Source organism: Mesoplodon bidens (genome assembly GCF_964165515.1).
Source record: "Mesoplodon bidens genome assembly, chromosome: 2".
Classification (NCBI taxonomy): Eukaryota; Metazoa; Chordata; class Mammalia; order Artiodactyla; family Ziphiidae; genus Mesoplodon; species Mesoplodon bidens.
In genome coordinates, this window is record NC_138177.1 from 172764916 (window position 1) to 172792887 (window position 27972).

Here is a 27972-nt window from a genome sequence, read left to right on the forward strand (position 1 = left end):
AGGCCACAGTCAGGGGCTGGAACCATTCCCCAAAGGTCTCAACTTGTAAAGAGAGGGGAGCTTGGGAGAGCAACTGGAGTGGCCAAGGAAGGCAACTTTGCCCTCTTCTCCAGAACCTTTGGTGTCCCCCTCTGCCCAGGGGTGGTGGCTCAAAGATTGGCCACATCTCTGCACCCAGCTGTGCTGGATCAGAAGACAGAGGCATCTTGGCTGAGAATGTGTCAACACTGAAAGATGCACCTCTGGGTGGGATAGGGACATGCCTCCCCCCAATGCCAAGGAGAATCTGTGGTCTTGTCTGTGGGGCAGCCAGTCCCTGATGATCCAAGAACCCTCCTCCAGAGCTCCAAGGGAAGCTCTCTGCACCCCCAGCAGCTTAAAGGGATTCCCGGACCGATGGAGGCCCAATTCCTAGAGGGTAGGGCATGCAGGGGATAGGCCTGGGTCTCTGAGGGAGGCTCTGTGAGAAATCGAAGCTCCATGGGCTGTGGACTTGGAGGCATAGAGCCGAAGCCTATGGCAACAAAGGTTTGCCGCCCACAAGCAGAGGGACCCCAGTTACAGAAACCCCTTCTGAGCCTGCCTGTTCACTTATGTGTCCTCAAGACTTGATCCCCTCCCCCTGCCATCTGATTCAGTGAATGAGAAAACTGGAGGTTCTGTGGGCTTTCCAGGCCCTAAGTGGGGTGGGCAAAGTTGGAACTGGGGCTTCCGTCTAAGAACCCAAAGCTGCTTCCGGATGCCTGGCTTGGGTCCTGGTACCCTGGGCTGGCCCACTGCCGACAAGCCCCACCCACATGGCCCCGCCCCCTGGCTAAGCCTGTTCCTGGTGGTCCCAGTCCCCCTGCCTGGGCTAGATTCCACCCTCCACCCAGCAGAGGTGTGTGGAGAGGGTCCTGAAGTCCTCAGAATTCCTGGGTGATTCCCTGGGAATGCCCCAGGGCTAGGGTCCTCCCTTCTGCTGAAGTCCCAGTGTTCAGAGCAGGAATGGCTGCGGTTCTGGCCCTAAGCCGGAGACCCACCCGGGAGGGCCGGCTCCCAGCACTCCCAGCCAAGAGCGGCCCTGTGAGCTCCACCTCCTCCTCTGGCCAGGGGACCAACTGGAGTTGGGTTCAAAGGGCTCCAGGACGTCATCCCAGACACCATCTTCCTTTGGGTGCTCAAGGTACTCTATTCAGGGTGAGCTGTGATCTCTGTGTCTGAAATGGCACAGAGGCCACGACAGGATTTGGCTGGGGGAAGACTGCAGGCTGACCAGAGACCCTCCTGGGGGTACAGTGAGGGGGTGGACTCCAAGGGGGTCCCTCCAGGTCCCTAATCACAGGCAAATGGTGGATGGGCTGTTTGTCTCCAGAGCGCTGGCCATGAGTAGGGAATGGGCTCCTTTCCTGGCCTCCTGGGACCCCAGGGCGATGAAGGGACTGAGGCTGGGAGGCTCAGGGATCAGTAAGGGTTAGGCTGGGACTTGGGCTGGGGCAAGTCGCCCCAGGGGCCCTAGTAGGCCTGGCCAGTTTCCACAGGCAGGAGTCCCAGCACAGCCGAGTGCTCCCCGAGCTTCATGCGACGCTGTGTGGAGAGGCTCACGTTTTTGGCCAGGTAATCAACAGCAGCTGGAAAAAAAAAAAAAGATAAACTCCTAGAAATTGAGGTTCTTTTTGCCTATTATGCAATCTGCCCCACATCCATTCACCCATCCATCCATCCATCCATATATCCATCTATCCATCCATTTATTCATTCATTAAATTATCCATCCATCCTTCTGTCCATCTATCCATCTCTTCTTCCATCCATCCAATCATATATTTATCCATCTATGCATTGTCCATCCATTTATCCATTCATCAGTTTTTCCATCCACTCCTTGTCTATCCATCTGTTCATCCATACATCCACCCATCCACCCATCCAACCATCTATTTCTTCATGAAGCTCTTTCTCTCACTTCCTCTCCAATCATTCAGCACATATTTGCTTAACACATTATTTACCCAGCTCTTTCGTGGATTCTGTAGGGAAGTACAGAGGGTATCACATTGTTTAGTGTCTCCACCTATCCCTGCTCTGGGGGACATCCAGTGAGTCCCATGGCATCCAGGTAGTAATGAGGACAAGGTCCTTCTGCCTTTTTTGGACCCTAAGCCCAGCTCATGGATGAGGCAAAGCAAGACCTCGTACTCAAAAATCAAAGGAGATTTTGCCGGGGAGCTGAGGGGTCCACGCAGGAGGAGGAGCTAGGAGCCTGTAATGCAGGGAGTTGAGACCTTCAGCCTTGTCATTTCTGGTCACCCAGAGGAGAGGGATGAGAGCCTGAGGGTGTGTACTTGCGTGTGGTGAAGCATGGGAACAAGAATCTCCGGGATGTAGTAATGGGCACGAACAATACGTGTACATGTACGCGTGCACCGATGTGGGTGAGTGGTGTGCACCTGCATGTGTAAAAAACAGTGGGAACACCTGTGCATGTACAGGTAACTGCACAGGTGAGCTCTACCTAAGCCAGGTCCATGTGTCCGGGTGAGTGCGTGTGTGTGCAGGTATGCCTACGTGTGTTCTGTCTTGACTGTCCTAATTGTGCCTGCCTGGGGCTGCAGCAGAAATCATCCTTGACCAAATGACTTGACTGGCATGTGACCAAGGCCTCTTGAAAGGCACAGAGATGCCACTTCCCAAACCAGACTCTGTGGCTGTGGTCAATCCAACCCCCTGGACCCCTCGGATCCAGAGGCGAGAGGAAGATGGAGAGGGGACTACGGTAGGAATCACGAGGCCTGGCCCAACACCCTCTCTGTCACTTGCCCCCTGAGGGGCCCTGTAACACTCTACATGTCTCCCCAAAGTTGGGGGCTCCTGCCTAGGATGGGCAGGTAGAGCCAGGAGGTGATGGGCATGGCTGGAGGGCAACAGGGGAGGTGAGATGGGCTGTATCAATAACTGAGCTCCAGTGGGACTGCCCTGGCGGTCCAGTGGTTAAGACTCCACGCTTCCACTGCAGGGGGCTCAGGTTCAATCCCTGGCTGGGGAACTAAGACCCCGCATGCCACCCGGCATGGCCAAAAAAAAAAAAAATTCTAAAAAATAATTGAGCTCCAGGAGGCTGTATTGCCTAGGGGCTCAAATGACCTACATGCAAACTCCGCTCCTGTCAACTCTCAGTGTGTGATTTGCGGCGTACCAACTCACCTTTCCAAGCCTCAGTTTCCTTGGAAGATAATAATAGCACTTAAGCTGAAGGGTAATTGGGATTAAATGAGATAATGTATATAAGGTGGTTAGCTAGCACTGTGCCTGGCACATAGTGAGTTGGATAGATGTGGGCTCCTGGGATTGGGGCTTAGTAAGCAGACATGCCCTTTGACGGTGGCTAGAAGGAAAGGAACAGTGAACGGGGCAATTCAGAGGCCCAGTTACCTCCTGCTCACGTGGCTTTGGGCAAATCACTTTGCCTCTCCAGCCCTGTTTCCTTGTCTGTAAAATGGGGAGAACAAATTCCAGCCTCCTCAAGGGCTGTTACGAGAATCAAATGAGATAATGGGCTTTAAGATGCCAGGCACCGAGGGCTCAGGGCATGGCCTTCTAGATTCCTAAAGGATGTGCAAGAGCCCTGGGGTCTTTCTGGAGTGTCAGGACCCTGTGCCCCTCAGCTTCCCAGGCTCTAGGGACTGAATTGGGCCCCTTGGGTGCTGCCCCTGAGGTCATTCAGCCTCCAGGCTCCCAGCAGGTAGGACAGAGTAGTGGTGGCCTGCCTTGGATCTGGCCCTTACTCTGGGTGAGGGTGGAAAAATCTCCCATCTCTGGCCTCAGGGGGACCCGGCAGCTGTGGCCACACCATCTCAGCTACTTGGAGCCAGTTTCATCTGGGCTCCAGGTCCTGCCCACGAGGAGGCCTCACTGTCAGGGTGATGATAGGAAGGGGAAGGGGGGAAGTTAACGTTTCCCCAGAGCTGGCTCTCTGCCAGTCCTGTTTTAAGCACTTTATGTGCATCATCTCATTTAAAATTCTCACAACAACTCTGTGAGGCTGGTATTATTATTATCAGCCCCATTTTGCATATGACAAAACTGAGGCCCTGCCCTGAGAGACTGCATAACTTGAAAGATCCCAGGGCTCCTAAATTATGGAATCATAATTCAAATGCAGGCAGTCTGATGCCAGCTGCTAATCAGCCCCCACCAACCCCACCCAGCAGCCTCCTACAGCATCACCCTGGCTCGTGTACAGCACTTCAGAGTGTATGGAGCACTCTATACCCCAGAGCCTGCAATGGCCCCATTTTCTACTTCAGGAAATGTAAGTGACTTGTCTAAGGGCACAGCTCTTCCTGCAGGTGGGGCAGAAAGGTCTGGCTTTGAATAACAGTGATGGATGGGAACCACTAGGTACTAGGCGGACAAAATCTCATCTGATTCTTTCAACAGTCCCATGCTTTAGATACGGTTGTTCCCATTTTACAAACATGGAAACCAAGGCTCAGAAAGATGGTTGGCCCGGAGGCACGCACACGGCACGTGAGCTGGAGGAGCCTGAACGTGTCCTGCCTGTGCCTCTGGCCACTCTGTCTCTTCCTCTTTAGCCTCTCCCTGTCACCAGCCACGGCCCTGCGCACAGTAGGTGCTTGTTGGCAAGATGAGCAAGGAAACACCAAGCCAAAATTAACTACGACCCAGCCTACTTCGAGGGCACCCGTCTTCCCGCAGAGTCTGCCTCTCCCTGGGGTCAGGCCGGGGTCCGGCGAGGGGCAGGGCTGTGACATTTCTCATTATGGCCTCTGTCAATGGCCCTTCCTGTCCTTCTGTCTCTCTGCGTCTCCCCTCCTTTGCCTCACGCCTGAGCCTGGGCTCTAAATGTCTCAGATTAGATTAATCGGGAGTTGGCAGCAGAGGTGGCAGCGATGCCAACCAGTAAACAAATCTCAGCCGTCAGCGTCTCGTCAGCCCGCGGCCCCAGAGGAGGACCCTTCTAGACACAAATTCTTATTAGACTTGTCAGATCTATTAAAATTCTTTTCACACTTCTGCGTTCTATCAGCCCCATCATTAGTATGGCCCTGGCCTCTGGGAACACCAGGGCCGTATTAATCTGCCATGTGCCCTGTCCCTGCCCCCCTGCCCCCACCCCCTTTAGGGACGGGGAGAGATGGATGGATGGACGATGGCAGGGAGCAGGAAAGGAAGGTGTGAAGGTGTCCCTGGGAAGATGAGAGGCCCGGGAAGAGGAGGTGGACTTTGCTGCTTAAGAGTTTGGCCCACGTGACTCCAGGCACACCTGAAAGTGATGCTTTCCGTGGCTAAAGGTGTGGCCGTGTGCACGTCGATACGTACCACCGGGTGATCTCAGGCAGCCAATCTCTCTGGGATCCCATTTCCTCATCTGCCCAATGGGAATAATCCTGCACCCTGCACAGGGTGGCCGTCAGGATGGAATGCCAGACCCATAGTAGATGCTCAAGAAACCATCATTTCTCCTTTCTTTATACACATAGATCTTGTATAGTTCTACCTTGAAGTTATGTATAGACACACATTAGTGAATACCCACAGAGAAATAAATCTCTGTCCATGCATAGGTGCATGTGAAGTTGTGCACATGAATCCACACCCAGGTGGGTCAAGGTGTGCATCATTACTCAGGATCTTATACAGGTTTGTGGTTTGGCCCAAAGAGAACTAGGTTTGATGTTAGATGACCTGGAGTCGTTCATTCACTTTCTGTGTGACCTTGGGGAAAGTTCCTAGTCTCTCTGAGCCATAGCTTTTGCATCTGTGACCTGAGGGCAAATAACCTGGGATTTTTGAGGATTACACGAAATGAGGAACATGCATTTCGCCCAGTGCCCAGTGGGCTAACCTCATGCATGGGACGGATGTGAGAAGATGACAGGTGGCCCTGGGCATACACAGCATGGATTGGAACATGAGGCTCTCGCACATGGGCTGTGGGAGCCCAGTCATAGGTGGGTTCGGCCACCCATGAACATGGGGCAGTGGTCAGTGGGAACACCGTGTGTCCCTGGGCTGTACCAGGATGTCAAAGGTGAGGGGGATGGTACCAGGGGAAAACATCAAGACGATGGAGTCTAACCCCTGGGCCCCCATTTCACAGATGGCAAAACTGAGGCTCAGAGAGGCAGGTGACTTGCCCACACCGTGGTGGTGGAGGGGCAGACTCTCCCTCAGGCCCCTCCCAGCCTGCCCCTGGAGCCTCTGTGGGGTGGGTGGAGGGGTATGGGGTCTGAGTTGGGAGGGCAGGAGAAGGTGGCCCAGGAGGCGCTCTGAGCTACCCTGGAGGAGCCAGGGGAGCAAGGGTGGAGCTAGAGGGGGAGTGAGTGGGAGGAGGGGGAGCCGGAGGGAGGAGGGATGAGGGAGGATGGGGGGGTGAGTGGGAGGGTGAGTGGGGACAGGGGAGGAAATCACTGGCCAGCATTTCCCCAGCAAAGGGGAACAAAACTCCTCTCTCGCCTCCTGGGCCCTTTTCCTTTTGATCCCCCCTCCTTCGCGGCCCCCGTGCTGACTTTGGGGTTAATTTTATTTCCGAGTTGGGCAGGCGCCCCTGGAGTGGGGCACAGGGCTCCGGGTGTGACTAACGCCTGCCCCAGGCCAGGGCTGCCGCCGCCGCCGCCACTGGAGCTGCTCTAAACTCTTTATCAAGAGCATGTGTGTCCTGCTCCGTGCCCGGGAACACGGGCTGGGGCAGGGGGTCACCCTGGCCCCTCTGGAAACACTCCCGTGCACATGTAGGCACCCTGCTCTCAGATATACAGGCACACGTGTGTTCTATGACCCCATGCACACACATTCACACAGACACAGTTATACACACAGACAGCATCATGTGTTCACACCCAGATGCACAACTGGACACCAGTGCACACAGCCACACCTATGCACACACTCAAGCAGACCCACACCCGTATGTACACTCTGCACACACACATACTCCCCAATACACACACTTACACACTCCAGCGTATGTACATGCTGAACACACATGTACATACTGAACACACATGTAGGTACTGCCACACATATTCATATACTTACACACACTGCTACACACATGCACACATATTTGTTATACATTCCACATAGTGATGTAGGTCAAACACAGGCACCTACATAGACACTGAGCCACATGTACACACTTCAACACACGTGCATATGTGTTGTAGCCACATATACTCACATGACCAAATGTGTGCAGGAGTGTTCACATACAAACCCACATGCAACCACATGCTCACGATATGCTCATTTATACTTACACACGTGTGTCATACACACATATACCCACATGTGCTATTCACGTATATACATATAAACATACTCACCTATAGGCAAGATGTGTGCACTTACACGTGCATGCTGAAACACCCCCCCCCCCACACACACACACCCCCCCCACACACAAACTGTAAGGTATCCATGACATATGTATTCGCACTCGCCCAGATACATGTATGTGAACATGCACATATACAGGGAAGGGGCTGCGAACACGGCTGGGAGGCGGAGGCGGGCACAGCTGGCCCTCATTTAGCCGTGGAGGCCAAGGCTGCGTGAGGAGGGGTGGGTGGGTGTGGGTTTAGGAAGCAGAGGTCAGTGGGGCCGGGTCAGGGCTACACTGAGGGCAGAGAAGCCCAGAGAAGCCCTGGGGCTGGAAGGTCACACCCTCTTGTCACATGCCCTTCTGATTGGTTTGACACCAGCAGGTGATGCCTTTGCCGGGGGCGGGGCAGCCTGTGACCTCGGCTCCCGGGCTGCCTTGACCGGCCCTGCTGCTGCCCCGTCCTTCCGTCCATCCCCGTCCAGCTGGAGGCTGTGGCCCAGCCTGCCTTTTGCAGCCTTTGGTCTGAGGGTCTGCCGTCTCTGCCTCCAGGCCAGGTGCCAAGCGTGTGGCAGCTGGGATGGGCACCTGAGACCAGCTCACGGTTTGGGGAAACCAAGGCTGAGGATGGGGGCAGGGGAGAGAACTCAAAGATACTGCTTTGCCCTATAGCGGGGGTGGGGCGGGGAGAAAGGGGCAGGATCTCTCACTCCGCTTGTCTGACACGCCGCCACCAGCACACGTGGCTCTCGGAGCACTTGAAACGTGCCTGGGGCAACCGGAGAACTGAATGTTACCTTTTGATTTCATTTCATCCAACTTAAATTTAAAAACTGAAATTCACTTTAATTTAGTGGTTGGGAAACTTTTCAGTATATTTGGAACAACTTGGGTGTGTAAATCTACTTCCTCAGTTGTAAATTTGATGCAACTTAAATGCAGATCAAGTATTTCCAATGAAAACAGCATCTGAATGAAAATAGGCTGGATTTCAAAGACAGCGTATGAAAAAAGGAATGTAAAAAAAACCTTATTGCTAATTTTGTACGGATTACACATCAAAATGATCACCTCTTGGATATACTGGGTTACATAAAAAATGTTAGTAAAAATCATTCCACTTGTAAAATGTGGCTACTAGGGAATTTTAATGACACTGGTGTTTCGTATTATGTTCCTATGGGGCAGTGCGGCTCTAAGGCAGTAGTAGTGTCTCAGCATCATCTTAGGACAGCCGTTCCGCCTTCTTGGAGCTCAATTTCCTCACCTATGAAATGGGCACCAGCACCCCAGCACCACCTTGCTGTTCTCTACAAATAAGCGGGAGGTCCTTGGAGGCGGGCAGGGCAGGGAGAGGGAGGGGGACGCCCAGGGCGCCAGGCACTCACTCTGGCCATACTGGCCGTACTGGTAGCCAGCCACGGGGTCCACGCTGTAGCCGGGGGTGCTGTAGGTGGGCGGGCAGTAGGACTGGGAGGTGGGCAGGCTGTCTCCCGGCTTGATGGAGTCAGCCCGCTGGCTGCAGCTGGCCGAGATGGAGGTGGCAGAGTCCAGGCCGCCGTGCAGCGGAGAGATGGAGAAGTCGGCCTGGGGCTGTGGTGGCACCGCACTGGGGTTGCTCAGAATGCTCATCACCTGCGGGGGAGAGACCGTCAGTGCTGGCGCCACGGCAGGCGTGGGGGGCTCGGAGGAAGGACCTGGCAGACGCACGTGTGAGCAGGGGAGATGCCAGGCTGGCCTTGGACAGGCCTTTGCTGGAGTTGCTCCCTTGAGGTCCCTGCAGCCTTGAGATCCTCCATTTACCTGGCTTGCTTGCCTTTGAGAGTAAGATGGTTAGCGGTTTCTCTGGTCAAGTCCTGGCCCATGGAGCCTCCCTCCACTGAGAGCTTTTGGGGGCAGGGCAGGCGTAGTTCCCCTCGCTATTCCTGGGCCTGCCTCTGAGGGGCACCTTATTTCTGTCTGCTGAATGAATGAATGCATACGTGCATAAACGAATGACTGACTGAATGAATGAACCAGCTAATTATGTCTCTCCCATCAGACTGGGATGCCGCCATCTTCCAACACAAAGGTTAAAGACTCTGGATCTGTCCAGCTTTACTCCCCCATCCTGCGCTAGGCCTACTATGCGCTTGACTTTGAGCTTCGGCCCCTACATGGCCAACGCTTTCAAATAGCACTGATTCTGGAAGCTCCCGGATGTGTGACCATCACCCCCTTCCTGCTTGGCCTGGTTTAGCAAACAGGAACTCACCATCAGGGCTGGCAACCCCAGCTGACAGGGTGAGGCTTGTCTCTAGAAACTCAGCTTAAAAACCTGGTGTCGGTTCATTGGTGTGTTCACTTATTCATTCAACAAACATGCATTGAGGATGACTATGGCTCTAGGCCTCAGGCCGGGCCCTGGGACTTCAGAGGACGAAGAGCCATGGTCCCTGACCTGGACCGGAGGAGTCTCTGGGTCTGGTGGGGGTGGCAATTAGCAACAGATCATCAGGATACGGAGTGATGAGGGGCATCGTACAGGCAGCAGAGGGGGCTGTGGAAGCCCAGAGGAGGGCACCCAGGCATCCTGGTGGCCCAGCTACTGGAGAGAGAGTGGGAAAGGCGGAGCAGGCAGCAGGTGCAGGCGGGGTGAGGTGCAGGTGGGGTGTCCTGGTCAATCCAGGAGAGATGAGGGGGAGGGGGATAGAGAGGCAGCCCTTGTGGACCTAACCTGCAGGGCCCGGGACCCTGATGACCTCCTGGTAATGCCACCCTTTATGGGGAGGGAGGCCCCAGGGCCGGGGTGGTCAGTCTTGCTGATAATCTGCTCAGCACGGAGCTGAAGGGCCACGCTGCAATCCATGCTGGGCACACGGTGTGCTCCCTGATGTCCCCCCCCGACCCACCCCCCTGGGGAGAAAGCAGGCTTTGGGCATTGGAGCAATGATCTTTTTGCCAACTAGACACCTTGTGAAAATTTTCACCTTCCCATTTTTGACCCATCCCTGCCACAGGCATGAGGCATGGGCGGGGTGGAGGGCATGGATGTGGAATCCTCAGGCCAGGGGCAGACACTTAGCTCCTCCACTTACTGGCTGTGCAGCCGCCAGGGGTCCCTTAACCCCTGTGACCGCCCCCATCCTTAGAGTGTGGCCGGGAGGTTGAGACAGGCTCTGTGTGTGGAAAGTGCTCAGGTATCAGCAGCCCCAGATCCTCTAATCCTCCTCTTCCCCTTCTCCTTACCTTTCCCTCCTCTTAGCAACAGACTCGTGTGACTCTCCCGGTGCAGAGGCCTGAAGAGAGGTGTGGGGTGGAGCCATAAGGCCCATTTCTCGGATGGAGAAACTGAGGCCTGCGAAGGGCTGTGGTTTCCCCAGATCTCACAGCAGGTCTGCCAGGGAGCAGTCCAGGCCTGGCCCCACTCCCCTGATAATGGCAAGTCTGACTGTCCAAGATGGGTTTTAACCACGGTAGGGGCTCTCACTCCAGATGTTTGTTCCCTGGCAGCTGTTGGTGGGGGTGTGCAGTGGGGTCCCTCACCCCTGAGGGGCCTGGTTCCTCCGGAATGCCATGAGCACAGCCTCCCCCTGACTCTTCCCACAATGTACCCAGAACGTTCCCCTCAGCCCTGGGGGTCACCCCTCCTCTGGCCTTTCTTTCTCCACCCTCTCCCAGAGCCAAAGTCAAGGGCACCAGGCCTGCTGGGGCTGGACTTTGTCTCCACTGCAGCTGGTGGGGTTTAGGTGGGACTTCATGGGGTGTCAACCCAGTGAGATGGCAAAGACACACGGGGGTGGGTCTGGGAGAAGGAGACACCTGGGCTAGTTTGGGTGTTTTTAGGGAGCTGAATTCTCCCAAACTCACTCTTTGTTGAACATACTTCTGAGGCCTCTCTCATGGCAGGGTCTACCCAGGGGTGCTGGGGTGCTGGTGAGAGGGACCCGGTGAAGGGGGTGGTGTGTGAGGACGTCTGACACCGCTGAGCTGGGTTTGTTGCTCTCTGACTGTTGAGATGGGGTCCTGGGTCTGAGGAATTTGCTGGTGTGTGTGTTTGGTGGGCCTGGCGGGGGCGGGGTGGGTGGGTGGGCGCGGTACTCAGGAATCTCACACTGCCCTGGGGTTAGGAGACCCGATTTTTTTCCAGGTTGCCTGTCAGGTTCCCAATCTAGAACTCAGCTTCCATCTAAATTAAGAAAATCACCATCATCTCATTCCCTACCCCGTATAAACACTAACCATGGTCTTCCTTTCAAGGAGGCCTGGGCCCGAGGGATAAACTTAGAGGCTCAGGGAAAACACACAGGCCCCCATGTCTCTTCCTTCAAAACAATTGTGGGGCTGGGAAGACTCTTGTGAGGGTTTGTCAGCTCTGGTGAGACCCCAGTTTAATCCTTATCTCCTGCACAGCACCCAGATGCCACGCCCAGGAAGGATGGGATGGAGGGGACAAAGCGGGCGTGGTTAGGGAGAGGAGATGGGTGCTTTGGGGGATGGGCTGGGAGCTGTGCATAGACCCAGTACTCATCCTGCAAGGCAGAGCCCCATAGACAATCGCCACCAAATCTGACGATATGGCTTGAATTATCCGTGGCTCCTCATACCTCCCAGATAAACAGGGCAAAGGCTTCTTGTGACTGGACCTCTACCTGCCTGTCCCAACTCCTCCCACCCATTCCTACCTTGCACTTTATGGCCCAGCTATCCCAAACCATATAGTGTTTCCTGAAGACATCCTTCATTCATTCACTTATTCATTGATCAAACGTTTCACAGACTGCTACTATGTGCCAGGCTAGAGATAGGGCTGGACTCTGATCTCTTTGAGGGCAGGATGGAACTGTGTTTCATCCATCATCGCAGCCTCAGTGCCTACATTGTACCTGCTACATACTATAAGCTCAGAAAATCCTATTGAATTCATGCATATTCACTTAGCAAATATTTATTGAGCACCTAATATGTGCCAGACACTAAGCCAGGCACTGAGATACAGTAATGAACAGTAGCAGCTCCACGACCTCCTGGAGCTGCCAGTCGAGTGAAGGAGGCTGACAACAAATAAATGAACAAATAATATAATTTATGATACTGATAAAGGCTATGGAAGAAAAATAGAGTATGTGGAGTAGTCAGGCAAGACCTCCCCAGAGAGGTGAGATTCAGCAAGACCAAAAAGAACCAGCCAAGGGAAGACAGAGCAGAGAGTTTTCCAGGCAGAAGAGTCAGCAAGTGCAAAGGCCCTGAGGTTGGAACACGTCTAGCAGGTTTGAAACATAGCAAGAAGGTCAACGATAAGACTGAAGATCCTCGGAGCTGCAAGACTTCCTGGAATGCTTTGTCAGAAGGAGCTCATGTGGTGCCCAGTGGATTGGGGGGCTTGGACCCTGGGTCATTAACAGATAGCTCAGAATCAGCTCAGGCCCAGGGAGCTCTCTCTGTAATGGGATTTGTTCAATGGGATTTGCCCTGGAACATCAAATCAAATCCACATCTGGGATAGGTGTGAATGGGGGACGTGCAGCATCTGCCTGCTCTCTTCCAGAGTGCCTGGAGGCCTGGGGATCAAAGGGCTTCCCTTGCATCCAACCCCTGTCCCAGGGCATGACCACTTCCAAGCCGATGGGATTGGACCCATCTAAAGAGAGGTGGGAGAGGGGAGCACTGAATGACTTCTCCAGCAAATGGGCTATATTACCCCCATTCTGCAGATGGGGAAATCGAAGCACAGGAACGTGAAAAGGAGTGCCTGAGATCACACCGCCAGTAAGTGGCAGAGCTGGGATTTGAACCCGTGTCTCCTTGACCCCTAGCTGTGTTCCTTCCCCACAGCAAGCTGTGCTGGAGAGCACGAGAGAGAGAGGCCCTCGGCAACCCCACTGCACAGAGCCCCGCAGGCCTACGTGGCCCTCACCGGCCTGTGGCTGGCCCAAGGGCCCCCGGGAGTCCCTCTTTGCCCGCGGAAGCAGGAAGCGTTTGCCCAGAGTTAGGGGCCCAGCCGAGGTCTGGGGCCTGCAAACTTTTGAACTTGAGGAAGTCCTGGTCTGATGCGGTAATCCACCCCCCTCAAGTATGCTAAGGCCTCTTCCCCAGTGGGTTTTACTTTTTTCCCCGGTGACCTTGCTTTCACTAATGTATTACTTCTTGGTACGTTACCGTTACTAACTCAAAATCAATACCGACCTCCACATCTGTAAGGTTTTATCTGAAGGCAAATCTCTGGGCTGTCTGTCAGGCTGAGTGACAGCCATCCCTTCCTCTCCCCCTCTACCCGCCATGCCCCCCCACCCAAGCCCCTTCCTCTCCCTCTGCTCTAAATCAGTCCCAGCCTCCACCAGACTAAATCAATAAGGGGCCGGCCTCACCCCGCCACCTTCTGCCGCCGGAGGAGAGGCTTCTAGGTTTTGGGGGGTGGGGGCTGTGGGAGCCAAGCACCAGCCCCCCTTCCACATCCTCTGCTCACCGCCCCCTCCCCCGGGACGTGCCGGCGCTCCCCTACTTTAAAAGAAGGGGATGGGAAAAATGTAATTAATTCCCTCCGTTCCTGAGCTGGCCCCGAGGGCCTGGGACAGAGGAGGCTGAGCTGTGCGATCTGCACTCTCTGTGATAACCGAACGTGGCTTTGGGAGCAAGGCTGCAATTAGAAGGGGTGATCACCGTCATCGGGGCTCCATGGCCAGGTTCAGGGTGGGTGAGTGGGCCCATGGCAGGATGCAGAGGGGGGAGGGAGGGGCAGGGGCCGAGACTGGTGAGGTCAGGACGGTGGACCTGGAGATGAGACTGGGGTTAGAATGAGGCCAAGGACCACGGGACCAGCGACCAGGCAGCAGGTGGGGAGCCCCGCCTCTGCAATGCCAGAAGGGGACCCTGAGGCCTCAGAGGGACAGCGGTTTCACCAAAGACACTCGGCCAGTGAGTGCTCTGAGGGGCTTCCCTGCAGCACTGGGGGCCAGGATATCTGCATGAGCATCCATGCTCTGCTGCTGACTAGCTGTGACCCTGGGCAATTTCTTTAACCTTCTGGACCTCAGTTTTCTCATCTGTATAATGGGAATGAGAGTAATTGTAGCTACCTATAGGGTTATTGGAAGGATTAAATGAGTAAATGCTCATAGGATGCTTACGCAGTGCTGGGCATGTTATTTGTTCTCGGTAAATGTACGCTCTCCCCCTCCCCTTCCTCTCCCCCCACCTTCCACCTGGATTAGATGGGACATGGCTTGAGACAAGGCAGACCCAGGGACCTCCTCCCTGTCAGGGACCTCCTCCCTGTCAGGGACCCTGTCTTTTCTATCTCTTCTCCCCCGTGGGGCCTGGCACACAGTGGGTGCTTTCTGAAGGGAGCATCACTCTGCCTGCACTCTGGAAAGGGAGCAAGGCGTGTGTCATGTGGACACGTCATCCCCCTCCGGGGGATGGTCTGGGGAGGCCCAGTTCATGGCTTGCCTTGGTCCCCAGGGCCCCTGAATGCGCTTATTGGTAGAGAGTGGCGAATCTATGAAGTCTCCAGCTGAGAACTAGCGAGGCCCAGAATTCACACCCCTGCACAACACACACACCGCACAGAGCAGCCCACACTGCACCTCCACAGGGACACACACACACCTGCATCCCAGAAGGTGAGACAACTCAAAACACCTCTTCTCCGGATCACCACATGGCTTTTCATCAAAACTCCAATAAACTGTCATGATAAACTTCACGCACGCCCACCTACCCTTCTTAAACTCATCAACGCGCTTTTGTGCACACACCTGCACGTAGGCACATCTAAATACACACATGAAAGCTGGGAGGCACCTTGGATATTGGCACATCTTCAGAGATGGGGAAACGGAGGCTCAAAAAGGGGCAACGGTTTGCACTCGGGCAGAGTTGTCCCCCCAAACTAGCAGCAGTGTAGCCAGTTCTGGGGCTCACGATGGCTACCCCTCCTGCCGGCAGGCTCCGGTTTGGCCCCAAAATGACCGGCTGGCTTGGCACACTAAGCGCTTTGATCTCCAAGCCTCAGGTCTGATTGCAGCCCTGCCTGGTCCACCCGCTTACTAACTCATCCCCCTGACTTCCACAAGAGCTGAGAGGGGCATGTCTGGGGGGCAGCCTGTCCCCATTGTCAGGGAGAGAAGGTAAGGGCACAGCTTGCCAGGAATGGAACACAATTTCCATCTGCATTACATGAAATATGTCTCTTTGGATCACAGACTGTCCCAGGCTGAGGGTGAGCCGGGAAAGCCCAGCTCATGACTTGCCCTGGTCTCTCAGGGTCTGGGGTCCGAAGTCCATCTCTGCGTCCAGATAAACCCCATAAGGGCAGGCTAAGAGCTGGGGAGAAGGCACAGGGTGGCTCCCTAGGGTTTGTCTGCTCGGAGACTGCTTCTCCATGTTGGTTGCCCAGTTCAATCACCTGGAGAGTCTTTTAAAATGTTGATGCCAGGACCCCACCCCTTAGAGCTGCTGATTAGTTGGTCTGAGGGTCTGGGAATCGAGATTTTTTAAAGCTCATTCCTCCAGTGATTCTAGTATGCTGCCAACTATGAGAACCACTTCTCTCAGATCATCACTATTATTGCTACACACACAGTATGACTACACCTCCATACCCATGTGGGTGAAATCACGGGCATGCACACAGAGTACACACAGACACTCATACCGGGATAAGCACAGCATATACAGACAAGCCAACATGGACACACAAAGAATGAGACACGTGAACAACTGTCCGCCCCTACGCCATCCACACACTTCACAGATGCACACGGGCAAACAGACCTACACACGCCGCACACCGCAGACACACATCACACAAACGCACACCTGCCCATCCCGCCGCCTGTTCCCAGCTCCATGCTGGGATCAGTGCAAGCGAGAAATCACCCACCCAGATAGCCGCCCACCACCGCTGCTCCCCCTCTCTCGCGCTCAATTCTCCGCTAAGAGGATCTGGGCCCCCTCCCCTCTCCCTGCCTCCTGTGGACAGCGGTAATGGGCTTCGGGTGCTGACTTTGAGCATCCAAACAAGATTTCCCTCAGGTCTCCCTGTCGCCGCCTCCCACTTCGCCTTCCATCTTTCTGCTTGTGGCCCTTGCCTGCCACACCCTCCACCAGCCACATCTCACACAGCAGCCCCCCGCCAACCAGGAGAGCTGGTGCCCAAGCAAGCATCCCTCCCCTGCCCGACCCCAACCCCAGCCCCCTGACTCCTGTTCCCCTCACGCTTGTCCTCACCCAGTCTTCCAGGAAGATCATTCTCTTGCATGAGCACAGCACCTTACAGTTTCCAAAGCCATCTCCCTTTAAGCCTCAGATGAAGCGCTGTTACCCCATTTCTCAGATGAAGAAACTGAGGCTTAGGAGGGGCTCACCCAGAATCACCTTGGGGATGAGTGGCAGCACTGGGGCAAGAACCCTTGACCCCTGACTTTTAGTCCAGTACTCTTGCCCTGCACTGGCTGTGGTCTTCACTTACCGTATGTGGCTCTGGGTCATTCTTAACTCTGTGTATGTGTGTGTTGTGTGTGTGTGTGTGTGTGTGTGTGTATTATACGGGAGCATATGGGGGATATTGCATGTGTGAGACTAGTGTGGGTGTGTACTCATGCAGGTGCACATGAAAGCATTGTGTGTATGTATATTTGAATTTTGTATGTGTGTTTGTGAGTCTGTGTGTGCCTGTGTGTCTTGTACATGCACACATGTACACGAGAGTACGTGTGCAGGTGTGAGTTCTGTATGTGTGCTCCTGAGTTCGCGTGAGAGTATTGTGTGTGCATGTGTGTGAGTATCATTAGTGATTCTCATGTGTGAGTGTTGTTAATGGGTACAGCACGTATGTCTGGGCACATGTCCAGTCTGCCCCTCTAGCTGATCTCACCAAGGGCACACACTGGGGCCTGGGGACCTCAGAAGCTCAGAGGGCACTCGGGAACCAGCTGGTCACTGACTGTCATCTCTGGCCAGGAGGGCCCTCCCCACCCCCAGAGTCCACCAGCTTCTCTCCTCCCTCCACGTGGGAGTTCCACAGACCGGACCCGAAAAGACTCAGGAGTCAGGCTCTGTTTGATTGGAGAGGAAAGCAGGGAGGATAATTTCTGCAGAGGAAGGATTCAGCCAAGACTGTGGTAAGAACCTCCTGGTGTGTGAAAGGAGACACTCTGAGAGACGAAGCCAAAAAAGGGCATCACTGAGAGAAAACTTTCAGCCCTGCCGTGGTCCCCCTTTCTGCCCTGGGCACAGATTGACCTTGACCTTGGATTTGACCAAGAGCTGCTAGAGGCACATGTGCTGTCCCTGTGCCCATCACACAGTAGATGTCTAACAAATATTTATTGAGTGAGTGAATCCGTGAATGAATGAATTTACTTATCTTTTATCCCCAGCACAGGGCCTGGTACAGAGTTGGGTGGATGAAAATAAACGGAAGGTCCCTCCTCTCCCCTCAACTCAGTGGGTTTCAGAGCCCCCTCCTCACCCCAGGGGTCCTCGCCGGCTTAGCTAAAGGCTGTTTCGAAAATGGGGGGATGCACAGAATGACTTCCCACTCATTGTCCAAGAAGCTAAGATTCTCTCTCTCTCTCTCACACACACACACACAAATTTCCAGTGTTTGGTCTACAAGATGTCAACCTCCAAATATGTGGAAACATCTAGAAGCATCTAGAAACACTGGTGGGGCGGGGGCTGACTTTGGCTTCCCCCTCCCTAGGCGGATCCTGGGTTGGCCCAAGTCTGAAGGGGTCTGTGCCAGGATGGGTCCAAGGGCTCCTGGTCCCTGGCGGGTGCTGGAGCTGATGGGGTGCGGTGGGATTCAGAGACCATTTCTGATGGCGTGATAATGGCGGATGGGGATTAGCGCAACTCCGCTCTCAGAGCGGCGGTGGGGTTGGAGAAGGAAGGGGCCGATCGCCGGGAAAGATATGACTATTTAAAGATAATGATTGCATAAATTTAATTAGCACACTTTCACGCGGCAAATGGCCGTTTTGTAATTAATGTATCTGGCCTTACTAAGCATGAAAGATCCCATCTCCTCCCCCTCCCCTCCAGCTCCCCCTCCTCTGCGGCCCTAATGAAAGACAGAGAGCAAGTGACAGAAACAGTTTGTCAGCGGCTCCAGGTGTCAGGGGCCTAATTGGCTGAGCTGAAGGGAGGAGGGGGAGCCGGGAGGGCTGAGAGGGGGAGGGGGGGCCTCCTTGACTTTGGCCGGGCCCAGGTTGGGAGAGGAGGAGGGGGACAGGGTGGCCTGGGCTCTCGGGCCCCCTGGCGTGGTGGGAGTGCTCCCCCTCGGTAATTACCAGAGACGAGGACGCAGATTGGCCATGGCAGGGAGTGAGTGGTGGCAGGGAGGCCTCGTTAGTACCTGGGCAGACAAGCTGGCACGTATCACAACGCGTTAGGGACTCACGGCCATGATGGCTCAGGCCCTGCTGGTCCTCTCCAAGGAGCAAAGTCCCTTAAGTGAAAAGAACGAGTGAAAAAAGGAACAAACCTCAGTGTCCTCTTGTATAAAACAGCCCCTGGTTATCAAGAGGCTCACAAGGAAACCTGATCATAGCCTTCCATAATTAAGCGCCTACTACGTGCCAAGCACCTACTATGGGCGGGCGGCACTGCCATTCACTCCTCACCACAGCTGTCAGAACAATGTGGATTTTCATCTTTCTAGAATTGGAATGCATTTCACCATCCATAGCACCTTGCTACGGCTGTGGTAGCAATGACACTAGCTGTGTGCAAAGGTTTTGTTGAGGTCTTCTGAGAAGATCAAGAAAGGGCCAGCATCAAATCATCTTAGGTTCAGTGAAATATGGGTATTGGCTGTTCCATGTTACAGATCAGGAAACTGAGGCTCAGGGGAGCTAGAAAAACTCACCCAAGTCTGTACAGTCAGGAAGTGGTGGACTGGGGTTTGAACTCAGAAGGTGTAACTCCAAAGTCGATTCTCTTTCCAGCATCTATCTCCGGGATCCCACTGCAGGGCCAGCCCGGCACCTTTCCTACACGCATAGTACCACCCCCTGCAGGCTGCCTAAGGTGCTTGCCGGGCCCCAGAGGGAAGTCTCTTTGTTAGGTGGGTATAGCAGTCAATTGCAATAACGGCCCCCAAAGTTAGAGCTGCCTGACTTTCTTGTAGGGTGAGCTGGTAATGGGCTTGAGAGGGTCCCAGCCGCCATGCCTGACCGTTATGCCGTGGCCGCCTTGGTGGCTGTGTCCTCTCCCACCTCTCTGACAATGACCCTCCACCAGCTTCACCAGCTGCCCTCTGCCAGCCTCGGCCGCCAGCCCCTGCCCCAGCCAGCCCAGCCCCTGCCCAGTTTTCTTGGAGGAAGGCAGGGCAGGGAGGCCTTGAGCCAGCCTCGGCCGGGTGGAGCAGGGCCCAGCCAGCCCTTTCCCAGACCAAATTCAATTTCGAAGTTTAATGAGTTTGCGGAGGAGCCGGGTGAGCTCACTGACGCCACTCCTTGCCGGCTGGGTGGTTCCGGCCCGGCCACCGAGCGAGCAGCGGCCCGGGCTGGGAGAGCCCTGGGCTCCATCGAGAGTGGCGGGGGCACTGAGTGAGTGAAAAATGTCAGAGCAAATTGCTCTTGACAGCGTTAATATCTGCACCTCATAGCAATAATTACATGTAAATAAATAGCAAAATCACACTCAGCTGGAGGCAGCTTGGCGCAGACAGACGCTGCTAAGGACCAGCTGGGGACCTGGGATGCTCCGCTCCATCCTTTTCTTTCCTTCTTAGGGTCTCTGCTCCCCCCTCACCCTCAACCAGATTCTTGCTGCAGCACAGAGCAGGGACCTCAAGATCCCGGCCACCCGTAGTAGAAATGGAGGGGGAAAAGAAAACATGTGGGTCCCCCCTCCGTGTTCTCATCCAGCCTAGAGGAACAGCTGGACCAAGCATCCTCCCAGCCGCTTTCTCTCCTCTCCCCCTGAGCATATTATTCCGTCTCCGGGTCTCTATAGAGAGAGGCCTCTGAAATCCACATCTCTGCCCTGAGCTCTCTCCTGGGCAGCCCCCTGGCCTTGACCTCCATACATCTACCCTGATCCAATCCTCCTCCTGCACTCCCTGTATCTGTCTACGATTACATCAGCCTCTTGGTCACCCAAACTCCACACGTCCAGTCATCTTTGCCTCTCCCTCAGTCTCAACATCCATGATGTTGCACGGCGTCATGTACCAAGTCACAAGAGAACACGCCACAACTTCCTGGAGTGTCGACTTGCCCTGATGCTAATTAATTTTATTGTGATTGTCAACAAATATAGCTCCACAGGGGCAAAGCATGCAGAATGAGCCTGCATTTTAAAGCTAATACATAAAAATCTGTTACAACCCACCTCCAGGGCCTTGGGGGAACACACTTTGGACTTTGGAGAGAACTTTGAGAAGCCCAGTGTGCAACCAGAGTTGCCTCTTGCTGCCATGTTTGGAGGCTTCTGGGTTTGGTTTTGTTCTTTTGTCTGTAAAAGCAAGGACCACGTCTCATCCATGTCTGGGTTCACAATACTTAGCAAAAAGCCTTCGGAGGTATTTGAGGGAGGAAAGAAAAGAAACAGAAGGGAAGCAAAAGTCTAGGAGGAAGGGGCGCAGGGAAGACAAAGGCATCAGAAGGTAGGAGATAGGGAGGAAGCTGCCGCCCAGGGAGTTGACACTCCCCAAATGAGCCCAGGGATGACAGGTAGCTGGATTGAACTCGGGGTTCCACTCTCTCCTCCCCAGAGGGACCCTGTTCTCTGGGGACCCAGCCTCCCTCCCACATCCTGCTTGCCCCTGTAGGGAGTTCCCAAGAGTTAGGGCTCCCCTGCCTGGGGAAAAGGAGCTCAGAGGGCCGGCCCTCCAGCAACTTCACCGCCCTGCCTGCCTCGCCTGCACAGGGAAGGCAACGCAGGCTCCATTCTTTGCGAAACAAATATCTTCTCCGGAGCAGCCCCTGCATCCCACACCATCTTGTTTAGCTCACCGACTAATCCACTTATCGAGGATAAAGCGCCTGTGAATCCCCATTTGATAAAGGCAGCCACAAAATTAGCAGAAACGTGCCCACGGCTCCGATGTACCAAACAACAAGAGTCTGGGGACGGTCACGGAGAGATGCTGTCTTCTTTGCAGGCCCCAGGCTGGGAGAGATGCGGGAGGGCACAGCAGCTTTCTGCTGGTGCTGCGGGCTGGGAAGGCGATGCCCTGGGTTACTTGAGAAGGGGGTTGGGCAAGGTGGGGTAGGAACCAGAATGGAGTGCCCACCCCATCCTCTACCGCATGCACCCCAATGCAGCCGGTTTCCCAGCTCCCAATACAAGCCAACTCCATGACCCTGTGCTGACTGCACTTCCAAAGGTAACCATCTGTAAGCCCAGCTAACAGGCTCCGGTGCTCGCTCCGTGCCAAGCAGGGTCCTAAGCATTTCCCGTGTTAACCTATTTTCCCCTCACAACGACCCTGTGCAACAGGTACTGCTATCATCCACATTTTATAGATGGAGACACTGAGGCCCAGAGATGTCAAGTCATTTGCTCAAGATCACACAGCTGGTAACCACCCATCCCAACTGGAGAGTTATTATCTAAAGCTCTCCCATTCGACCATGACCAATTTGTACTCAACCTGCATCTCCAACTGTGGTCCCCAGCTCCGACAGGAGTCCCCAGGACCACCTGGCAGTACCCCCAACGACCCATGGTCCCCTCCCCTGCCACTATGTATAAGAGCCTTCAAATAGCTGAGGACTGTATGCCCCCTACATGGTTTGATGACTGTCTAATTCACCTCCCGGGGTCACTGTCAGAGCCAAAGTTGTTCTTCTATGCCCTATGTCCACCTTTAGTGCTTCGGTTATCAGGGCTGTAGGGTCCTCCCAGCAGGCTCCCAGAGGTCTCTCTGCTTTGCCCCAAGGGGTTCCGGGCCCTTTGCTGACACAGCCTCCTAACCATGGCTGCAGGATTATGAATATCACACAGATGAGAAAACAGGGACTTGGATGAAAACCCAGCTCATCTGAGTTTAACTGGCTCCTCTGAGGGTGGCTTTGAGGAAGGGTCAAGGAAGAGGGAAAAGCAGGAGGGGATTCTGGAAGGTTCGGTCCCTAGGCTGCCCACACACCCACCAGCTCTGGCTTGGGCAAGAGGGGCAGGTCCCAGGCCTCGGGGGTGGGGACATTAATCACAGGGGAGCCCCTGTCAGGGTGGCATCTGGAACTAAAGGGAAACACTCATCAAAAGGCCAAGACTTTTCACCCTGGGCTCTGGGGGCTTGGAGACCAACCACTGCCACACCAGGAGGCCAGGGCTGGGAGGAGGGCATCTGGGGTTCAGGCCTGGGCTTGAGAAAAGGTCCCTGCCATGGACACCTGGACCGTAGGGGAGAGAAGGAGCATGGAGAGGAGCTGGGCTCTGGCAGGTTCCCATGTCCCACTGGTCCTTGGCAGGAACCCAAGGTAAAGTTCCTCCCCTCCCCAAGGCCACACAGCTAGGAGGAGGTGGGGCTGGCATTCAAACCTGAGTCTGACTGCAGAGCTGGGTATGTGTCTCCCTCAAGCCCGCTGCACCTCCCCTCCTCCAGCTTTGGGGTCCTCCCTCCTGTCTCGGCTCCCTGTCCCCCTCCCATTTCTGTGAGTTCATCTCCCTCCAACTGTGCCTCTGACTCTCCATCGCTGCCGTCACCCCGGCCTCTCCCTGTTTCTGCCTTTTGCTTCCTGTCCCAGTCCCTGTCTGCACACTCTCTCTGGGTTGCTCCGTCTCCTTTTCTTTCTCTGTCTTTCTTCCCATTTCTGGCTCTTGGCCTCTGGGTGTCTCTCTGTCTCTTCTCTCGTCCTGCCTCTTTCTCTCTGCCTCCGCCGCTCCTCCATCCCTCCCTCTCCCTGACCATTCTGCATATCTGTGTGGACTGACCTCCCTTCTCTCCACCAGCGTCTCACACCCTGATTCTCTCTATGGGTCTGTGGGTCTGTCTGTCCACTTTCATGCCCCTCTGCCCTCCACTCCTACATACCTCCAACAGGGCGCGCCTCCCAAATCAGCCCTGGAGCCTAGTGTGCCAGAATCGAGGCCACTCGGCCGGGAGGCCAGGCCAGCACCCTGGTCCAGCTGGTTGTCAGCCCAGCACTGGACTGCAGGCTGGAGGAACCCTCAGCTGACCTCCTCTGATCCCCTGCTTCTTCCTCTGAGGGCTTTCGGCGGCTTCCCTCCAAGGCCCCTTCCTTTCCCCTTCCTCTGCTGCCCAGGGTGGTCCACTGTGAGTCACTCAAGGAGCTTATGGGGCATCTGAGAGCTGGGACGGCATACCGAGGTCATTTTAGCCAGTGCTTCCCAAGCTTTCCTCAACATGGGAATCCCCTGGGAGCTTGTTCAAGTGCAGACCAGACCCGGAGAGGCAAGGGCTCTGTTCAGGCAGCCCGGGACAGAGGACAGAATTTAATCTCTGGCATTGGGCAGACCTGGGTTTTGGATTCCAACATTGTCCCTTGCTGCTGACCTTGAGCTTTGCCCCTCTGACAATTCCAGGCCCTCAGGGCTCAGTGAGGACCAAATAGCTAATGGGGGCAAAAGCACATCGTGGACTCCTCTGGTTCTGAACAAGTCGGGGATCTGTTGTAATTATTATGAACAGTAAAGGTGCTAGAGAAGTAACTCCATTTCTTTGGGAGCCAAAGCAGGGTGGGACCCCAGTTGGGACAGCCGCTTCCTCCAGAGGCCTAGAGAGGGAGATTGGAGTTGGCTGTGGTGGGAGTCAGCATCCAGGGGGCTCAGGGAAGGATGCCTGGGCAGTTAGGAGTGGTGGGGGGCATTATCTGTGATAGGGAAGGGAAGGCAGCCCCTGGGGGAGGCTCAGGAACATCTGCCCCCAGGCATCATGTCTCAATTTCAGCCTGGACCGTCCCCTTTGTGCAAGGGCTTGCCAGGGCTCTCCTGGGACCTTAATCTTCCGATGCCGCAGGTCACACCCCGGTCTGGCAAGAGGGTCTCCCGCATGCTGAGCCTCCATGCTCTCTGCTGGCCCCCAACAAATGAGCAGGATGGAGGGATAGGAGCCAGGCAGGGATGGGTCTCCCTCTCCTTGCCTGGTGCTCCATCCTTGGAAAGGTTGCCCAGGGCTTGGTGTCGAAGCAGGGATTGCCCGTGCCACTTGGAGCAGAGGCAGAGATGACTGTCAATGCTGTCCACCGACCCTCTGGGCGGATCCAGCCATTGCCACACCCACCGTGCCCGCGGAAAAGCCCGGCTAATCCCTGAGTCTTTCTAGGCAGTGAGAAGTGCGGAGGGCTACCGCAGGTGTCTCTATTATAAAAGGAGGCAGTGAGTGAACTACTTCAAGGGAGCCTTCCAGCCCGGAGATTGCTGGAGAGGGGTCTCAGTTCAATTCAAACAGCCCTGCCCCTGAGTCACTTCCTAAAGAAAGGGGGTTGAGGGTCAAGGTGCTGATGCGATGTTGACAAGGTGAAGCCTCGCTAATCTGGTGCTTTGGATGTGCCAGACCTCACACCAGCGGCCTCGGATGGTGCCTTCTTTAAAATATAGATTCCCTCTCTCCCACAGCAGAGCTACTGTACTGACCTATCAGGGTGGAGCCTGGGTATTTCGATTTTTAACAGGCCTTCCAGATCATTCTGATGCACAGCTTTGGGAACCACTGACTCTAACTGAATCCCCTACCATTCTAAGAACCCACTCTGCAATAGTCTTGACAAAACCAGATCCTGCCTGCACCCCCAGAGATGGGGATTCTGCCTCCCCATGACCTCTGGCCCCTGCCGTCACCCGGATCATGCTGGCCCTCTCTCTGTCCCAAACAGACAGCGCCCTGGGGCTTTAGGCTGGGGTTGGGAAGGTTCCCTTTTGCTCTCTCTTTACATAATCTGACCTCTTGTCATCTCCTGAACCTCCAAGGTAGACCCCAGCTTGCCAAGCAAGGTGGTGGGGAAGCCAAGGTGGACCTCCAGCTGGTCAGTCCAGTCCAGCCTAGCCTGGCATCCCCGAGAAACATATTTCTCTTGTCAGGTGGGTGCGGGGGCCACAGATACTTCCCTACCTCCCCACACCCTCTTGTCTGGGGCATCCCCTCCTCTCTGGAGGCTTCTGGCGCCTGGTTTCCTTGCTTTCTTTTGCCAAACTAACTGGAAGGTCTTTGAAGGCAGGGACCTTGGGGCTGGGCATACGATGGATGCTGCGGCCCACCGCTGTTTATCAGACACCTACTATGAGCCAGGCTTTGTGCTGGGGCCACGCGCCCCCAGTAAAGCCTGGTTCTTGCTTTAGGGGGAGAGAGCAGTATCCAGAAAGTTAGAATTCAGAGGCCAAACTGCTACCCTGGGAAGGAGTGCGGCCACCCAGACTGGAGAGCGGGAAGCTTCTCAGGGGAAGTGAAGAGGGTTTGGCTAAGGGATGAGAAGGGAGGGTGAGAACATCCCAGCAAGTGCATCCTTGGCTAAGAGGAGCGACTGAATGGAGGATGGGAATGAGGGAGGAAGCCCTCACTGGAGGCGCTACCAAGCAAGGAAGTGCCTGCCTGCGGAGCGCACTCGCTCCCCTGGCCCTCGGCCACCGGCCACCGGCCACCAGCCACCGTGCGCGCGTCCGGCCAGCGGAGGCAGAACCCGCAGCAACCGCAAGCCCCGCGCGCCGGGCCCCGCGTTCCGGGCGGCGGCCAGGCTCGCTGCTGCTCCCCGGTCTCAGGCCCGGGCCGCAGGAATTAAGCAGGCCGCCGAGCCCGAGCGCGTCCTTATCTCGGGGAGACAGTTGTTGGGAATCACTCTGACTGAGTGGTTTTGTCTCCCCGCATTTTCCACTGTCAGGCGGCCTCGGGCCATGGATCAAAAGGCGCGCGGCGGCGGCGGTGGAGGCGGCGGAGCGCGGGGAGGGGCGGCCGCGCGGATCCGGCCCGATCCCCCCACCTCGACACCCCCGCCCCGACTCGGCTCGGCCGGGCCCGGAACCGCGCCCAGTCCCTGCCTGGAGCCCACCATCAGCGGGCTGGAGAGGAGAGAAGGGGAGAAGCGGGCAGACAGAACGGGAGGGGCTGGCTGGAGGGGGCAGAGGGTGAGGGGGCGGGAGGGGCTGGACAGGGAGAAAGAAGAGGTGTTTGCGGGAGAAGCCGGGAGAAGAATGAGAGAGATTAGGGGGAAGAGAGTGGGGGAGGGGACTGGATTTGAGAGAAGGAAGGATGGAGCAAAAGAGGGTCGGATGCAGATGGGGCTAAAAGGGGAAAAGGAGCAGGAGAGCTGGGGATTGGGGGGAGGAAATGCGAAAAGGAGAGAACAAGGAAGCGGAAGAAAATCAGTGCAGAAAAGACAGCAGCGGTTAATTTCCCATCAGCTGGGCCCAAGAGAAAGTTCTGGGCTGAGGGAGGGCACAGGGAGAGGAGACTGGCTGGAGGGAGGACAGGGGAGGGCGGTCTGGCCGCGCAGGGCTTGGGGTGGAGACTGTCCTCCCTCCAAAGAAAAGGAAAGGGAAGCAGAGAGTGGTGGTGACTGGCCGAATTATCCCACAGGAGCTGGGGTGGCACTCAGGCCTGACCTTCCAAAGGTCGCTCGCGATGCCTGGGGGACACTAGCCCAAGTCTCGGATACTCCCAGAAGCCCCAGGAGAGGAGCCTCCTCTGCCTGTTTCCTCCGCATCAGCTCCAACCCCACAGCCGAACTCCCAGGGGCAGCTCGAGAAATACCTGTCCCAAGCCCTTGAAGGTGTTGGAGAAATGTTCCCAGCTGGGGCGAGGGCCAGCAGAGAGAAGGGACTGGTGGGAGGGTCCGGAGAGAGGGGGGAGCCCTGGGGCTGAGGCTGGGGCAGGGCAGGAGGGTAGACAGGGAGGCAGGAAGGAGCAGGGGAACTCAAAGGTGCTGAGAAGAATTAGTTGGGGGCCTGGCCCTGCACCAGCTCAGTGTGTGGCCTCGGGGGGCCCCCATCTGCAAACAGCTACCCGGCATTGCGCCAGATGCCGACCTGCTCTGCAGCTATCAGCACGCTTACTCCTCAGACTGGTTCTCTGAGGTGGGAACTATTTATTAGCCCCACCTTACGGAGGGGCAAACTGAGGCAGAGAAGAACCTGTTTGGAAGCACCCAGCTAGGAAGTGACAGTCCTGGGGATTGGGCACAGGCCCAGGGATTCCAGAGCTGGTATCCTGATGCCTCTCCTCTCCTGCCTCTTAGGGCACTGGGAATAGCCGAGATCAAAGAGTTTGGGGCCCCCAGAGTTCTCACCAGCGGGTGGGAAACAGACCATTTTTGTGACATGTACTGGCTAAGAGCATGGTCACTGGGGCCAGGCAGTCTGAGTTCAAGTCCAGGCCCTGACACTTGTTAGTTCCTGACCTTGGACAAATTGTTTCAACTGCATGGTGCCACTGTCCACCACCTCATTTGTAAGACAGAAATAATTCCAGGCCCTCCCCTTCCAAAGGAGATGTTACGAAGATTAAATGGAATGGTCCATATAACGGGCTGAGCACAGCACCTGGCCTGTGGCGTAAGGGCTCAAAAAATTGAACCATTATTATTATTACTTAATATTTGTCTAGCGATACAGGTGCTTTTAATATACTGATAAAATGTGATAAATGCACAGGGAAAGCACAACTAACCCAGCATAAGGGGGCGCAGGAAGGCTTCCTGGAAGGGACCAGGTCTTTAAAAGTAAGTAAGAGTGAGTCTGAGATGATGACAGGATGGTGGAGG

The 27972-nt window shown here is 55.3% G+C and overlaps 1 protein-coding gene across 2 annotated transcripts in view; it reads right to left on the reverse strand.

The window, feature by feature from the left end:
• Positions 1-1494: 1494 nt before the first annotated feature.
• PAX7 (paired box 7) overlaps positions 1495-27972 on the reverse strand; it is a gene marked incomplete at both ends in the record, with an annotated part of 99071 nt that continues 72593 nt past the window's right edge. For both annotated transcript variants that reach the window (XM_081224903.1, XM_081224902.1), the window contains 2 exons: positions 1495-1610; positions 8713-8959. In XM_081224903.1, the coding sequence (XP_081081029.1) occupies positions 1495-1610; positions 8713-8959 (363 nt within the window). The remainder of the gene's footprint in view (positions 1611-8712; positions 8960-27972) is intronic.